This window comes from Elephantulus edwardii, unplaced genomic scaffold (genome assembly GCF_000299155.1).
Source record: "Elephantulus edwardii isolate Elephantulus edwardi_28Jun2011 unplaced genomic scaffold, EleEdw1.0 scaffold00027, whole genome shotgun sequence".
Classification (NCBI taxonomy): Eukaryota; Metazoa; Chordata; class Mammalia; order Macroscelidea; family Macroscelididae; genus Elephantulus; species Elephantulus edwardii.
In genome coordinates, this window is record NW_006399777.1 from 1,924,925 (window position 1) to 1,941,262 (window position 16,338).

Below are 16,338 nucleotides of genomic sequence, written 5' to 3' on the forward strand. Positions count from 1 at the left end.
GCAGACAGGGTGAGCACAGGGCCGGGTGTGAACACGCAGACAGGGTGAGCACAGGGCCGGGTGTGAACAGGCAGACAGGGTGAGCACCGGGCCGGGTGTGAACACGCAGATAGGGTGAGCACAGGGTCGGGTGTGAACACACAGAGTGAGCACAGGGTCGGGTGGGAGCATGGGCACAAGGCGAGCACAGGGCCGGGTGTGAACACACAGAGTGAGCACGGGGCTGGGTGTGAATAGGCAGACAGGGTGAGCACAGGGCCGGGTGGGAGCATGGGCACAAGGCGAGCACAGGGCCGGGTGTGAACACACAGAGCCGACTTCGGCTGAGTGGCTGGCCAGTTTCACCATCCTGCCAGGTTTAAATCAAGAAGGTTTAGAAGCAGAAGAGGGGGTTCTGACTACCAGCAAGAAGGAAGAGGCAGCAGGTGCAGAGAGCACCATTTGGGACCAGCGACTCCTGTGCACCTCACACTGGGATCCACCTGAGAGCAGTGCTGCCACAGTGGAAACCAGAGATCTGACCTGGCTCTGCTGTCTGGCAGAGCCACAGGCCTTCACCCAAGCTGCTGGAGGGCTGGGGACAGATGGAGTAACCAGCAGACAGAGGGAGCTTTCTAACACTGATGTAACGTGGTCAGGCTAATGGTCAAGGGCCTGTGATCACACCTGAGAAGCTGTCCTGACTGAAGAACTGCATCTTGTTTGTACCCTGAATTGTAAACTGCTAACTTCCCTTCTTGTTCTGTACGGCTGCGCTGACCCACAGTGGACCCTCCAGCAGCTTTTCCGAGGTAGATGAATCGCACAGGAGGAGACTGTCTGTCTTTCTCTCTCTGAGCAGCTGGTGGATCTGAACTGTGTGCCTCCAGGACCGCAGCACAGCTCCTCACGAGGCCACCAGCGCTCCCTCTGACTTCTCCAGTGAGCTCCGTAACTCTGAGGATGGTGTGTGTGGCCACTGCAAGGGATCTAAGACCCTGCAGCAGAGCAGCGAGTCCCCTGGGAGGAATGTCTGGTGTTAGAACTGGCAGAGGGAGGAGCAGGGGTGTAGGAGGAATGGGGTTTGTGCCGTGGATGTTGTTGATGGGACGCCTTCCCTTGTGGAGCTCAGACATCACCACTCTCACAGGGCTGCACTGCTGTCACAGGGACACACGGACACCTCTCCTCACCACCAGCTCAGCTGTCCCTGTGGGGTTAGTGTAGGAAGAGGGTGCCCTCATCACAGGGACACACGGCCACCTCTCCTCACCATCTGCCCAGTTCACCAGCTCATCCTTCAGGTCTTGGTTCAAACATCACTGTGACCCTGGGGTAACAAAATTCCGTCCTGCGGGCTGACTTGGCCCCAGCCTCTCTCTGTCAGCACAATCCTGGCACCACTACGATGCATTCGGGTGAGGTTGCCGCATGCCAGCTCCCCGAGGTGCTGAAAACTCAGTGGGGCTACAGGCTGGGGTGCTTTGCTGTGGGCACATAAGGAACGCCTCGGCAAACCGTCCTTACACAGATGTGCTGGACCGGGGACCTGTTTACACAGAACTCCGTGAATTCCTCCGAGGCGCTCTGTTCGGCAGGTGCCGTCCCTGCCCCAGCCCCGTTCGATGAACTTTCACTTGCTGTGACCCACCTGGGTCTTCCGCGTGGCCTGCGGCTCAATCATGATGTTGATGAGGGAGGGCTTGGTCGTGTCCGCCAGGCTCTGCTTCAACGAGTTCCGGAGTTCCTCTGGAGTTTGTACAAAATAACCTGTTCCCCCAAATGCAGACATGACTTGCTCGTAGCGGGCATTTGGGAGCAGGAAGATCGGGGGACTCCTGCAAGAGAGAGTCAGGGCTCAGTAAGGTTCAACTCGAAAACATACAGGAAAAGTCATTCTCCAGAACAATCTGAGATAAAGGCAAACTTAAAGACACACTACTGACTCTAGCTGAGATGCCAGTGTCCTCGACTTTCCAGGTGACTTTTTTAGAAATACTATTCTATCCCATTTTTGGTGGATGTTTGGACAGTATACCATCTTTCCAGGTGGCAGCCCTGGCCTGCTGCTGAGGTACACTGGTGACGCCTTTCACAACCTATCAACATCCTCATGATGTCCATTTTGCAGGTCCCATTCCCAGGCATTGAACTTCTCTTCTTTGTTTTGGGATGAATGTGGACTGTCGGGGAGCTCCTAGTTTTGTTTTTTATACAAACCCCTGCCATTACAGTAATATCACATGGCTTTAACAAACAGACCTGGACCAAGAAGCTGCTGTGTGAACACAGCAAGGGAACCCTGCGTGGTTTAAAATCAGGAAAGGTGTGTATCCTTTCTCCATACCTGTTCAGTCTGCATGTTGAACAAATTCTTTAAGAAGCTGGACTCTTTGTAGAAGAATTTGGCATCAAGATCGGAGGAAGAGTCATCAATAAGCCTGCATTATGCAGATGACACAACCTTGCTTGCTTAAAGTGAGGAGGACTTGCACTTGGTTCAGAAGATCAAACACTACAGCCTTCAATGCAAATTACATCTCAATGTCAAGAAAACAAATATCCTCACCACTGGAACAACAGGCAACATTATGATAGAGAAAAAAATGGAAGCTGTTAACGACTTCATCTTCCTCGGACTCACAATCAATGCACTTGCTATCAGCAGTCGGGAAACCAGGTACTGGGACGGTCTGCAGTCAGGGACTCTCCAAATCACAAAGGATTAATGATGTCAGTTTGAGGACAAAGGTGTTCTAATCCAGACCATGGTATTTTCATTCACTTGCTATGCACAGGACAGCTGGACAATGAAAAGGGTGACAGAGGAAAACTTGATGCCTTTGAACCGCAGTGTTGGAGCAGAGTATTTAACTATCTTATGGACTGACAAAAGAACAGTTATATCCTGGAGAAGGTGCAGCCAGAGTGCTCCTTGGTGACAAAGACGATAAAACTCTCTCTCACATACTCCGGGCATGGGAGAGGCTACTCCTTGGAGAAAGACATCATCCTTGGAAACGTGAACGGTCAGTGAAAGAGAGGAAGACGTTCAACCAGATGGACTGACAGTGACTGCAGCAATGAGCTTGTTTGGAGGTTCTAGCAGGAGAGCGCTGCTACTCGTATAATCTTGACCGAAGGCTGGTCTTCCTTCTATCGGGGATGGTCATTCTCTTACACCGAGCTTCGGGAGGGATGCACATGCATTGGTGGGGAGGAAGGGGACACCCGCCCAGCCAGCCTAATCAACCCTGGTGAACAATGGGATGACAGATGTCGCAGCCAGACCGCCCTCACATCCAGCAATGGGCTTGAGAGTGTCCGGATAGGACAGGGTTCAGATCTGCTGCTCACAGGATTGCTATGAGCCACTTGACCTGATGGCATCGAACAACCACAACTCACATACACTTATTTTAGTGGGCACAGTTCAATCCGTGACAGCCCCTTTTGCTATTCCTAGAGATTTTTTCCCCTGCTGTCAGTAGTATCTTTCTTCATTCTTTTGATGCACTAATTATTTCATTTTTTTAAAAAAAAATTATTAATTTTAATGAAAGTTTACAGATACGTAGGCTTTCTATTCATTCACTGTTGCACTTTTCTCCCTACGCACCCCTTCCCTCCAATTCACTCTTCTCCTTCAAAAGTAAAAGAAAAACTGTATCATTGTTAGGCAAACCCACCCTCCCCAGTCCACTCCACTATGCAGCCTTCACTCTGGACTCCTCTCATGACAATAATACCAAATCATATATACCTTTCAAACAGTTCTCTTTCCTGTTTCAATGCAATACACATCATTCCTTCCCTCCTTTTCTCTTTCCTCAACTCAGATGTCAGTCCCGCTTTACAACAGTGGCCCTATGCAATATTTGTCCTTTTGTGACTGAGATACTTCACTCAGCATAATGTCCTCCAAGGTCATCCATTTTGGATATTTCATGAGTTCCTTGTTTTTTAATGCAGCATAGTATTCCATTGTGTGAATATACCAGAGCTTCTCTATCCATTCATTTATTGATGGGCACTTAGGTTGTTTCCATCTCTTTGCTATTGTGAACAAAGCAGCAATAAACATGGGTGTGCATATATCTGCTCGGGTGGCGGTTATCGTTTCTTTAGGATAAATTCCCAGTAGTGGAATTGCTGGGTCAAATGGTATTTCTTTTTAAGAAAACGCCATACAGCCTTCCATAGTGGTTGCACCATTTTACAATTCCACCAACAGTGAATAAGGGTTCCAGTTCCTCTACAACCTCGTCAGCATTTGATGTTTGCTGTTCTGTTAAATTTAGCTATTCTTACTGGGGTGAGATGATATCTCATAGTTGTAATTACTTCATTCTTAGGAGGTCCCAGTTATGTTTTTCTTCTGTTGTTTGTGCACGTGTCATTGTGATTGATAATGTAATTCTCAAGAAAACTAGGTGCTATTGTTTCGCCCTTTGTTACCACCCAGGAACTTCTGACAGTTTCTGATTTAACGTTTAGGTATATAATCCATTTTGAGTCAGTTTTTGTGTATGGGAACCTGTTTTGTTTTACTGAAAATGGATATCCAATTTTGCCAGTAACATTTACTAAATAAACAGTTTCTGCTTCATCAGAAGGACTTTAACACTTTGCTGGACCTCGCTGTCCACAGCTCGACGCATGCACTTACTCCTGTGTCTCCATCTCTCTCTCTGTGGTCTCTCCACTGTTGTCCTATAGAGGTAAGTGTGATGACAGATGTGTGTTATATCTACATTGTCCAATGATATAACACTTGCTGCTACTGAGCACTGAAATGTGGCTAACATCTTGGCTGTTAACTAAAAGGTGAGTGGTTCAAATACGCCAGCAGCACTAAGATGGAAAGCCAGAAGTACACTTCCACCACGAGATTACAACCCTATCACATGCAGTCAGAATCAACTTGACTAAAACTTTGTTTCAGTGGCTACATCACCACAGAGTGTGGGCCACACTATTATAACGATTATGAACGCAAGAGAAGAGGCAGGGAGGAATAGTAACTGCAAAATAGCAAGTCTCTTCCATTCCATCATATGTCATTTGGGAAGGACGTCAATGAGACCTAAGCAAATGTGCTTACTGGCCATTCCCTGGCCCTCAGGTCAGCACAACACACCCGGGACCGGCTCCAACATGGCCTCTGCTGAGCTTGGTCATCAGACAGTCAAGATTAAGCGGCGTTACGAAAGAGAGACAGGTCTCTGGATCAAAAACAATCTGCAGACATCCCATCCTGACACGAGACATCTGGTACTGGCCCTGGAGTGGAGGGAGCCGTACTGTTCACCCAAATCCACCAGAGAGGCTGAGGGAGAAAGATGGGACGTTTCCTCCCACGTGTTTACATCCGATGGAGGTTCAGCTCTGACCTGCGGGTAATGGGCGAGTGACAGGACAGGGCGGGTAGGAGCGGTTCTCACTGAGTCCTCTAGTCAAAGCGGTTAGAGATCAGCCCCACTCGCTGTGTAGTCAGCGGCTCCCCAGGATCAGTGTGAAACGTTAACTGAACGCCCGACAGCGGACGGCGCTGTGTGTGCTGACAGATGGACTGAACAGACCCACGCCACGCACGCTCAATCAGTGGGGACAGACCATACACAGGTTGTTGTGTACCACAGAGTCGGAACCAACCCATAGCTGACCCTCCAGAGAGTTTTCAGAGGCAGTTAATCCCGTGGGAGGAGACTGTCCATCCTTCTCGCTTGAAGCAGCAGGTGGCCGTGAACTGCGTGCCTTCAGGATTGAAGCACAGCGTCTTGCCATGAGGCTACCAGAGCTCCCTGTATACAGGGTACCTAGTGCCAAGTTTCTTGTTCACGATGTCCTTCCTGGCCATTGACGAACTGTTTGTGCTGAAGTATTTATTGTATTAAGGACATAGGATTCGGGTGGGATACACGCCCCACCCTACCAGCAGCTCCTAGCCGCCCATGAGAGCTGAACGAAGGTTGTCTGGGGCACACTCACACTCCAGCTACACTGGTCCAGTGTCCAGTCTCTTCACTGGCTTGCATCCCTGAGGCATTCCCCTGAAGGCTCTGAGTCTCTGGGAGACCTTCTAGCAAATCACCAAACCCAAGGGCCATGGAGGAGTGAGGGAACTGCAGGGCGGAGGGACTGCTGGTGTTACAAAGTGTGGAGTAATGCAGCAGATCAAACACTCGGGACAGTGTGGACTCCGTACTTCCTGTAACTGGTCTGTTACTAATCTCAGCAGAACAAATAATGAAGACAGATTTAAAGAAATGGTTAAAAGGATGAAAATACATGCACGTGGTTCTAGATGACTTACACAGCGGCCACTTCTCCAAAACCCAGCATCTCCTTCCAAGTGTCTGTGTCCACGCCTTGGTAGATGCCGTTGTTATTGACCACCAGGAGGACGATTGGCAGGTTGTGCCTGAAATCCAGAACAAAGTGCGAGGAGAATCACTCGTAACTCCACACGACTTCTGCTCGCGAGTTGAAATTTCAATTTAAAAACAGTTACTATTTTCTATATGCTTTTTGGTAGCATCAGAGTTGGGCCACAAATCAGATGCCCCCTGCACCCAGGTGACCTGTTTTCATAGCCACCTTCCACGGCGGGGACGTTATTGCTCCTATTATAAAGGAATGGAGGTGGATGCTTGGGTAAGCACCTTAGCCAACGTCACTGGCTCTAACCTGGTATCTAAATTCAGGCCGTCTGACCCCAGTGAGGCTCTGGGCACGCTGTCACCAGGTAGCTCTAATTATGTCTTCAGGACACAGGGGAGACCTGGTAAATGGGGAACGCCTATTTGACACGCCTTTGTCAGGTGAGTGCATTTTACGTGTGATTTCTCACGTCTTGGACAATGACACGTCAGAGCTTCAGGAGGCCGGGTACCTGCAGATGGTCTCCACCTCCATGCCGGAGAACCCGAAGGCACTGTCTCCCTCCACACAGATGACCCGCTGCTCCGGGCTTCTGTCTTTAGCCACCAGAGCAGCTGCGATGGCGAATCCCAAACCTACTCCCATGGTCCCGAAGGTGCCAGCATCAAGCCTGTGGGGAGACACGCGGGAAAGGCTGGGTCAGCACAGGCCAGAGCGTGTGTGCACGTGGGTACAGGAAACAGCCAGGCGGCCCAATCCTTCCTGGAAGAGCAGGAACTTCTAAGAGATGACTGACAAGGGGGCGAGGGGATCAGCTGAGAAGGAAAGGACGGGGCTGCAGCCTCGGAAGGCGGAGTGTACAACTATCGCACAAGCTCTCAGGGGAGGATTCTCTCATGAACCACGCTGCGCTTCGGCACTGGACAGGCGGGATTCTCCAAGCCCTCCTGACCAGAGCAGGCACCGGACAGGCGGGATTCTCCAAGCCCTCCTGACCAGAGCCGGCACCGGACAGGCGGGATTCTCCAAGCCCTCCTGACCAGAGCCGGCACCGGACAGGCGGGTTTCTCCAAGTCCTCCTGACCAGAGCTGCCGGGTTACAGCAAGCTGGGATAGAAGAGATGAGCTGTGCGTGTTCCCCGAGGACTTGCCTGTGTCGCGGGAGGTGGTTCTGGAGCACAGTGCGTCCAATGTCCATCGTGTTGGCGCCCTCGCTGACCACGTAGCAATCTCTTGGGAGCTGTTCTTGAACGTGGTAGAACACGGTGTAGTAGTTCATTGGCAGGGAGGTTCTGGATGCTAATTCCTAAAAGGATAGATGGGGACAGATTGGAAAACAACAGAAATAAAGTCAATAAACTAGAATCAAACTCACTGGGCACATCACAAAGCAACAAACACCACCTACAAGTTCCCAAAGTCCACTCACTGCTGTTGAGTCGGAACCAAGCCATGGCTGACCCGTCAGCAGGTTTCCGAGGCTGTAAGTCACATGGGAGGAGGGTGCCCATCTTTCTCCCACGGAGCAGCTGGTGGGGTCAACCACCTGCCTTTGGCTTGGCAACATGCCTCCCTACCCTCTAGGTCACCAGAGCTCCCACGTGGCCGTCCAACCGCTGCTCTAAGAGGCTCAGTGGCCTGTGAACAGCCCTGCCCTGCTAGAAAAGCGAGAATCCTTTCAGTAAAGGTCCAGTCCTTCAGCAACACCAGCCTGTCCGAGCGCTGTCAGGGAAAAAATGCCTTACAAAAAGGGGCATTTTAATATGAGAATGTGATTTAAGACACGCCACTCAAGTGTCAGGATTTCAGAAAACAAGCTGACAATATGGTTCACCCTCGTCCCCCAAACACTGGTGGGTAAAGAAAATACGCCCCACTCACTGTGTTAGGGAACCTGCGGTGGAGGGCACACAGGCGAAGGCCTCTGCCTGGGGGGGTGCCTGCCGGGGCTCCAGGAAGGGCCCACTGCCCCCACCATCACGCTGCCTCTCCCAGCAAAGGCCTCTGCCTGGGGGGTGCCTGTGTGGCTCACGACGTAATTCCTACGTACGGCGTGAGTGCAGCTTTGAGCTTCTCACTGACACAGTAACGTCTCACTTTTGTGTGTCACACAGACTATGGGCCTTCCAGTTCGTTTTATCAGGGAGCCCAGATGGCTTAGTGGCAAGGAACTGTGCTGCCAACCCACGAGGACGCGGCTGGAACCCACCAGCGCTGCCCGGGAGACAGATGGGCAATCTCTTCACACGCGATTCGCTGCCTCTGAAAACCTGCGGGCAGGTCAGCTCTGGCCCAGTTCTGGCTCGGAAGTCCGCCACCGCCGCCACCGCCACCACCACAAGCCCTGTGGCGTCACTGCATGTTTCACACAGCTCAGTGATTTTCAGGAGTGAATATGTGACACTCTAATAGAACCTCCTGAAAGGTGGAGGCCAGAGAAAGAGAGGCAGGTGCTCAGCAAGATGGACTGACCCGGTGACTGTCATGACGGCCAGGCATGTCACGGCCGGTGAGGCCAGCAGGGCAGGGCCAGGTGCAGGCCTGTCGCTGGGCACCCCCGTCCACCCGACGGCACAGGGCAGCAGCTGCAGGCCTGTCACTGGGTGTCCCCGTCCACCCGCTGGGCGTCCCCGTCCACCCGACGGCACTGGGCAGCAGCTGCAGGCCTGTCACTGGGCGTCCCCGTCCACCCGACGGCACCGGGCAGCAGCTGCAGGCCTGTCGCTGGGCGTACCCGTCCACCCGCTGGGCATCCCCGTCCACCCGACGGCACTGGGCAGCAGCTGCAGGCAGAGCGGGAGCCCCGAGCGAGCGGGGCACGTACCTTCGATGCCGCGTCATTGCTCTTCATTTTCTCCCGGAGCGTCTTCCACCACGCGCTCTCCGGAGGATACACCCACGGGGCTTTATCAAATTGTTCTAAAAGCTAAAACAACACAAACACAAACCCCACAGACGTCTTCTTCCTTTCCCGAAAGTAAATGAGCTGCAATTAACATTAATCTAGATCCATTTCTCCTCAGAGAAGACAGTAACTTTCTTTTACACCCTCACATCACCAGTGTGGCTCACGTTTTTTCCTCTGGACCGCAAACTGCTGACAGGAGGTAAACGGGAGGCTTTAGCATCCCTGCACCCTGCTGGAATTCCTGCATGCAGGTACCCCCACGGGCAGGGCTTTCAAAGTCCTCCCCAGCGCCTTGCACCACAAGGACGCAGACCACCTTCCAGAGAACTGTGCAGGAAGGCGAGGGCCCAGGCTCCTCGGACAGAGGCCAAGCCCCAGTGTCTCGGTACAGAACTGGACTGCGGGCCGTGCAGGTGTAACACACTCATCTGTGCCAGCCAGAATCAAGCAACACACGCCACAGCACCGTGTCATCTATTAAAATGAAATGCGTGAATGATACACAAATGATGAGAATCTAGACACAGTGACTGTATGAAGGGTAAGAAGCTTTCTTTCATCTGAAGAAATAAAGTTAGACTTCATCCTGTCTGCCACGCCAATCTTTTGGGAGACACAGTAGGTAAGACTGCTGGATCACCTCTGAGAAGGGGCAGTTCTGTCTATTGATTGACTTTCAGTGTTAAAATACCTCCTGGAAATTACCAGCTTACTGTTGTTGTCTAGTGCCTTCAAGTCGTAGACGACTCATCGCGACTCTATGAAAGACCTGCACCCTTGCATAACTTTCATCCTTTCTCCAGGTTCAGAGGGTTTCCGGAGGCAAGCTATTACGGAAGTGGATGCCATTCCTGCTTCCAACCTTGTTTTAATCGGGGAGCTCCACCAAACACTGTCCACCATGGGTAACCATTCTCGCATTTGACACATCAGTGTCACAGTGTTCAGCATCACAGCAACCACGAGTTACCTCTGTACGACAAGTGGGCAGACCAGGGCTATGTCACTTAGAAGAGTGTTTGACCAAAACCAATTAAAACCAGGCCTGAGGGCTGCAGATTAAAACCATCCACCTTGGGAACATCATTTTCTGTCCAGCTTGGTCTAGGTGCAGGAGTTCTAGTTCAAGGTTGTTTTCTTTTATAAATAGGGTGGGTAGTCTTATTACTCAAAGACTCAGGAACATTCTCAGAACTAATCTTTAAACCAAGCCACATAAACTAGGACCCAGGCTGCGTGCTTACCTGCTCCGTCACCGCGTTTATGTCTCCTAGCAAAGTGACGGCAGGCCGGACGTTATTCCCCAACTCCTCAGCGCAGATGTCAATCTGAGAGAGAGAGAAAGAGAGCGAGAGAGAGTCTGAGGAACAAGCCATTCTGAGTCTAACATCTTTCAGAAGTTAATCAAGGTGAGATAAAATGAACCGTGCACATATGAAAACAAAACCCAGGGCCATGCTCAGTTAGAGACCGAAGGTGTGAATCACTGGGGAGCAGATGCCCATCTTTCTCCAGAGCAGCTGGGGGATTTGAACCACTGACCTCTGTATTAGCAACCTGATATTCCATGCCCCCTCAACATATGATAAAAAAAAAAATGCCATGTTTGACATCCTCAACTATATACTAGCTAGTACTGAGAAGTCCACCATTTCCCCCCGTTTGAAAATCTACTCACAGAAGTTTGGTGTATCTGACCTGACCAATCTGTTTTAAAACTAGGCTATAATAAGATTCTAGTTCGTCACAGTTGGAATACCTCCCAGGGCAGGGTTCTCAAATGTGGGTGGACTTCAGGACCGCCCGGTGGGCTTGTTCAAACAAGCTGCATACCTGTAGCAGTACGCTGTCAGTGATTTGGATTCACACTCTGGGGTGGCTCTAGGTACTCAGGTGGTGCAGACGCTGCAGGCCTGGGCACCACGTTCTAGAAAATCTCCCTACAGCACGTGATGCTGGCTTCCGGTCACCCAGACACCCCAGCTCTACAGGGCCAGGGGCACCCAGGTAAAGGGGAAATAGCTTCCCCACTAGGAAAACTGAGCTGGCCCTAAGGACGACCTTTACTCTGTGAGCAGGGGCGTGGTGCCACCTGCCAAGTGCACCCCAATCTTATGTGCGGCTTTCGTTCCCAGTGGCCCCTGGTCAAAGGTGGGAAAAGACCACTTGCAGTTGATGCCTTAAGAACTAGCAGGTAGGGGAGCTCTGGTGGCCTAGTGGCAAGGAGCTGCAAGTACAATCCCAGAGGAGCACGGTTTGAATCCACCAGATGCTCTGCCGGGGAAGGAGGGACAATCTCCTCCTGTACCAGTCAGATCTGATTTGACGGTACACTCACACAAAAATAAAAAAATAAAATAAAAAAAAAAGAACTAGCAGGTAAATGAAAGCAGAGGGTGAGGATGTGCAGGGGGAGGAAGGGACTAATCTTGGGGTCCTACAATTTGATCGGGGTAGAGAAGGAAACTGGAAGAATCTGTTCTGGAAAACCATGTACTAGAATTTTATAAATAAACTAGCATTAACAATGAAAAAGAAGAAAGAGGTATACATGCAGCAGGTAACAACTGTAGTTGGTTCATCAGACGTGAAAAGGGGATGGGTCCCCCATGTACAGGATTAAAAGGCGCTCACGCCACGTATGTGGTAATTTCCATGCCAGTTAGGAAGCTGTGTTTACAGAGGTTCATAACACAGCAAGAGTCACCCGAGAGCCAGTGTGGTCTACACCTCCAACAACACGGGTAATCCAATGGAGTTCCGAGATTTCCTACCAAAAGGCCAACGAGAAGCAGGCATGTAAGCAGAACTCAGCCCAGCAATATTGGCTGTTCCATTTAACTCATCAATACCCCAGCTGAAGCCTTTGCTGATAAACTTCCATTTCTGCCTGGTGAGTAAGGAGCGGCACTGCTTGTCTCAAGGCCACCAGCTGCTCCACAGGAGGAGGTCGACTCTTCCCATGGGACTTCCTGCCTCTGAAAACTCGCCGGACGCTCAGTGAGGAGTCGATTCTGACTCAGCTGCACATAACCACCGCCCCCCACCTCCCCGAGCCATATGGAATCAGAATCGACATTTTAACAAAAACCCCAATTATGAAACCTGAGTGAATCCTCTAGGGACCCTCTTAACAAATGTAGATTCTGATTCAGTGCATTTGGGATGAAAATACAAACTATCAGCAGAGGACTGAGCAGTAACCAGTTCTAAGTCTTGCCTACTGGCCATTTAAAACACTTTTGCACTTGAAAATATCTTAAGTACGGAGAAGAGTTTGGAGTGGTGCAGTAAACGTGCTTTGCTGGAGGTTGGAAGTTACCCCAACACACTTCGGAAAACTCAAATAAAGCTCACTGACATTGAATCAAAACCGACTCAGAGCTGCTTCTCCAGCCGGTTCTCTGAGGTTGTAGCCGTGGTCAGTTAACCATCTCTGTTCTCTGAGGTTGTAACTGTGATCGGTCACCCATCTCTGTTCTGAGGTTGTAACCGTGGTCGGTCACCCATCCAGGTTCCCCGGGGTTGTAGCCGTGGTCGGTCACCCATCCAGGTTCTCTGGGGTTGTAACCGTGGTCGGTCACCCATCCAGGTTCTCTGGGGTTGTAACCGTGGTCAGTTAACCATCTCTGTTCTCTGAGGTTGTAACTGTGATCGGTCACCCATCTCTGTTCTGAGGTTGTAACCGTGGTCAGTCACCCATCCAGGTTCTCTCGAGTTGTAGCCGTGGTCAGTTATTCATCTTGCTCCCATGAAGCAGATGGTGGATTCCACTTGTCAGAATCTCGGCTTTTGGGCCAGTAGTGTCACTCCCTACAGTCGGGGCCACCAGAGCTCCATCCTTGGAAGACATCAACTCTGAAGAGGGTCAGCTACTGAAAACCCTGAGGTGCACAGTTCTACTGACACACGTGACTGGCATGAGCCACAGCTGAGCCCACGGCGGCTGTCTGCTTCCTTGTTTACGGAGGAGTGACAAATTATGCTTCTCTTTACATGTCATTTGAAATTGGACTTTAAAAAGTTACCTAAACATTGGTAAGCTGGCACATTACATTAGATTTTAAAAGGCAGCATTTTTGGTACCTATAGTTAGTCGGATGGGTGTGTCAGAGGCAGTGTGATTGGCACAGGATAGAGCAGGGTTTAGGGCTGTTGTGCATAGGGTCGCTATGAGTCGCAAATGACTCGATGGCACATAACAACAACAACAACATAGTTAGTTTAGACAATGGATAAAATTCTGTTAAAAAAGAGACACGGTTCTTTACAAAAGCCAAGGAGAACAAGGAGAGAACAAGGGCTGAGAGGGTGGGCAGAACAGAGAGCTAAGAGAACAGAGACTGAGACCTCTCTGGGTACCTGGATAAACTTCACGTCCGGTCGGTAGCGTGGAGGCAGTCCAAAATGCAAAATCCAATTTAATCTTGCACCAAACAACACAATTACATCGGCAAACTGCAAAGCCCTATTAAAAAAAATAACACACCAGATACCAATCTTACATAACTTACATATACTTACAGAAAGTATACCTAAACTTCTTTGAATGATCATAAAGTTAGTTATCTATTTAGGGAAGTTTAAATAAATACTCTGATGTTTCGAGTTCTGAATAAGCTCTATGGCTAATCTGAGTTTGCAAATGAAAATTTAGAAACCAATTTATTATAAAAAACCGAATTCAAGTCTACTGTGGAAAACCTAGAAAAATCAGGAAAAGTGTAAAATAAAATTCACTCACCCCAAGTGTCTTTATTACCTGTTATTTCTTTTATCAAATGTTATTCATCTTGGCATATTCCCACCTTTCCGTCTAGAGTTTTCTCCTGACTACATCTATCTTCACATAGCTAGACTGCAAGACCTTCAGTGAGATGGACTAAGAGCTGCAGCAACAGGCCCCCCTGTATCAGAGGTGGTGAGAGGGAGCAGGACAGGCCAGGGACACCAGGAGATGGACTTGACTCAGCAACACCTAACAACATACACTTTTGTCTGTTGTTCTTTTCTTTGTCATTAAGTTCTTCTTGCATAGAATTTTTAAAGGCTGTATTGTATTGAGCATATATACCATGTTGTTGTTGTTGTTATGTGCCGTCGAGTCGCCTGCAACCCACAGCGACCCTGTGTACAGCAACTCTGAACCCTGGCCTGTCCTGAGGCCTTTTGGGCATAGGGTCGCTATGAGTCGTGCTCGACTCAAAGCCAATCAACAACAACAACTCCTCTAAAAAAATGCACTACTAAGAAAAATTAGAAAGGTATACTCTCGTAAACCCTAAAATTCATGTTGGTACCTGCGTAACTACACAGAAGACTGGAAATCCATGGTGTGGTTACCTGTTCAGGGTGAAGGAGGGCTGGAGGGAATGGGATCAGGAACTACACACAGGGAACCAGAAAATCAATGGTTTTTATAAAACTAAGGCAAAGAAAACGTGAGACAATTACGACGTAGTGCTGCCGTCTGATAAAGCTGAGTGATGAATACGTGAGTGGGTTTTACATCTCTTCCCCTTCCTGAGTCCTAGAAATGCTTCCCAGCAAAGACATTTCAAAGCATGGGAAGAAGTAGGGCGTGAGTTGTTCAGGGTTCCCCCACCCCTAACCTTATATCTCCTGGCATTGACCGAGGCAGCACTGGCCACAGAACCGCAGGAGCAGAAACTTCCAGAGAGCCGTGTGTCTCTGGCCAGAGGCTTCAAACACAGGCCCCTGGAGCCGAGAAGGGTAAGAGGCAACAACTCTTGGGGTTTTCCTTTCCTCCTCCCAGCTCTGCCCCAAGGGCAGGCTCGGCCAAAGGGCTACATGATGGGGGCTTCCAAACAGCTCAAGTTCCCAAAGAAATTCCAGCTTTCCAGCCAGAGGGCCAGGGAAAGGGTCCATGGGGATAAAGAAGAGAAAGAGCCCCTTATGCTAAGGTCTGGGGCTCCTGCCACAGTGGAGCACATTTGAGAGAGACACCCAAATAGCAAAGGCTTGGAAAACTGAGCTGACACAGAGCCACTGGCCACGGTGGTTAAGGCGGGACCGGACATCTGAACCTAACAGCACCTCCGCCCCACCCCACCCTACCCCGTTTTATTCTCTCTCTCTCTCTCTCTCTCTCTCTCACACACACACACACACACACACACACACACACACACACACACACTCTCTCTCATAAACACACAAAAACATTTCACAGGTGACTTTAACAGGACCTGGAATTCAATAACAAATAGTCAGGACACAACCCAAAATACTCAAAACCAGAAAAACAATGGCCGATTTTCAAAAGAAAAGAAAATCAATTGAAGCCGCCCTAGATCACCTAGGCGTCAGAGTTACGTGAGGTTTTTATGTTAGAAAAATACTTTTCAAACACGTGGGAAAAAACCAAGCATTCTCAGCAGAGAAACACACATGGTAAAGAGACAAGGGACGGGGAAGGATGAATAGCTTTTTAGAGACCTATCGGGGCCTGCGGGAACTCTGCTGGCCTAGAGGGTAGGAGGCTGTGGTGACAACCCAAAGACACGGGTTCAAATCCACCAGCATTCTCAAGGCAGGAGGACAGACGGTCTCCTCCTGTGCCATTTACAGCCTCTGAAAACCCACTGGAAGGTGAGCCACGGGTCGGATCCGGCTTCACCGCAGGGAGGGAGCTCCTCAAAGGCCTGGTGTCCCTCGTTAAGGGCTCCACGGGCATCAACGTGGCTCTGTGCCCCTGTGAGGGTCACGCCTGGGAAACCGAGGGACTGTTCTGCTCCGTTAAGAGCCAGGTTTCCCTCAACAGCAGCAGGGTGGGCCCTGGCTTTAAGGGGGGCAGGGCTGCTGGCCGCAGGGCGGGCACACTGACCTAGCCAGCGGCATGTCAACAGGGAGATCTGGCGTCAGCTCGCAGGAAGATGACCGGTGAGCAGAGCACGTGAGGCTGTGCTTCTCGGTCACGCGGGGCCGCCAGGGGTCAGGACCACAGCAGCTCCCGACAGTCGGAGCTGCGGACAGACGAACAATGACAGTCTAATGCCTGGGCCGTGGGGGCCGAGAAGGAGAGTGGAACAATCTCCCTCACACAC

General features: G+C 50.3%; 1 protein-coding gene across 1 annotated transcript in view; it reads right to left on the reverse strand.

Moving 5' to 3' along the window:
• The window catches only part of HACL1 (2-hydroxyacyl-CoA lyase 1), a 40,294-nt gene that overhangs the window by 4,792 nt on the left and 19,164 nt on the right, over window positions 1–16,338 (reverse strand). The window contains exons 10-16 of the mRNA XM_006883328.1: window positions 13,634–13,739; window positions 10,516–10,599; window positions 9,188–9,289; window positions 7,515–7,669; window positions 6,875–7,033; window positions 6,296–6,403; window positions 1,631–1,817 (exon numbers count right to left, since the gene is read on the reverse strand). Coding sequence (XP_006883390.1) covers window positions 1,631–1,817; window positions 6,296–6,403; window positions 6,875–7,033; window positions 7,515–7,669; window positions 9,188–9,289; window positions 10,516–10,599; window positions 13,634–13,739 — 901 coding nt within the window. The remainder of the gene's footprint in view (window positions 1–1,630; window positions 1,818–6,295; window positions 6,404–6,874; window positions 7,034–7,514; window positions 7,670–9,187; window positions 9,290–10,515; window positions 10,600–13,633; window positions 13,740–16,338) is intronic.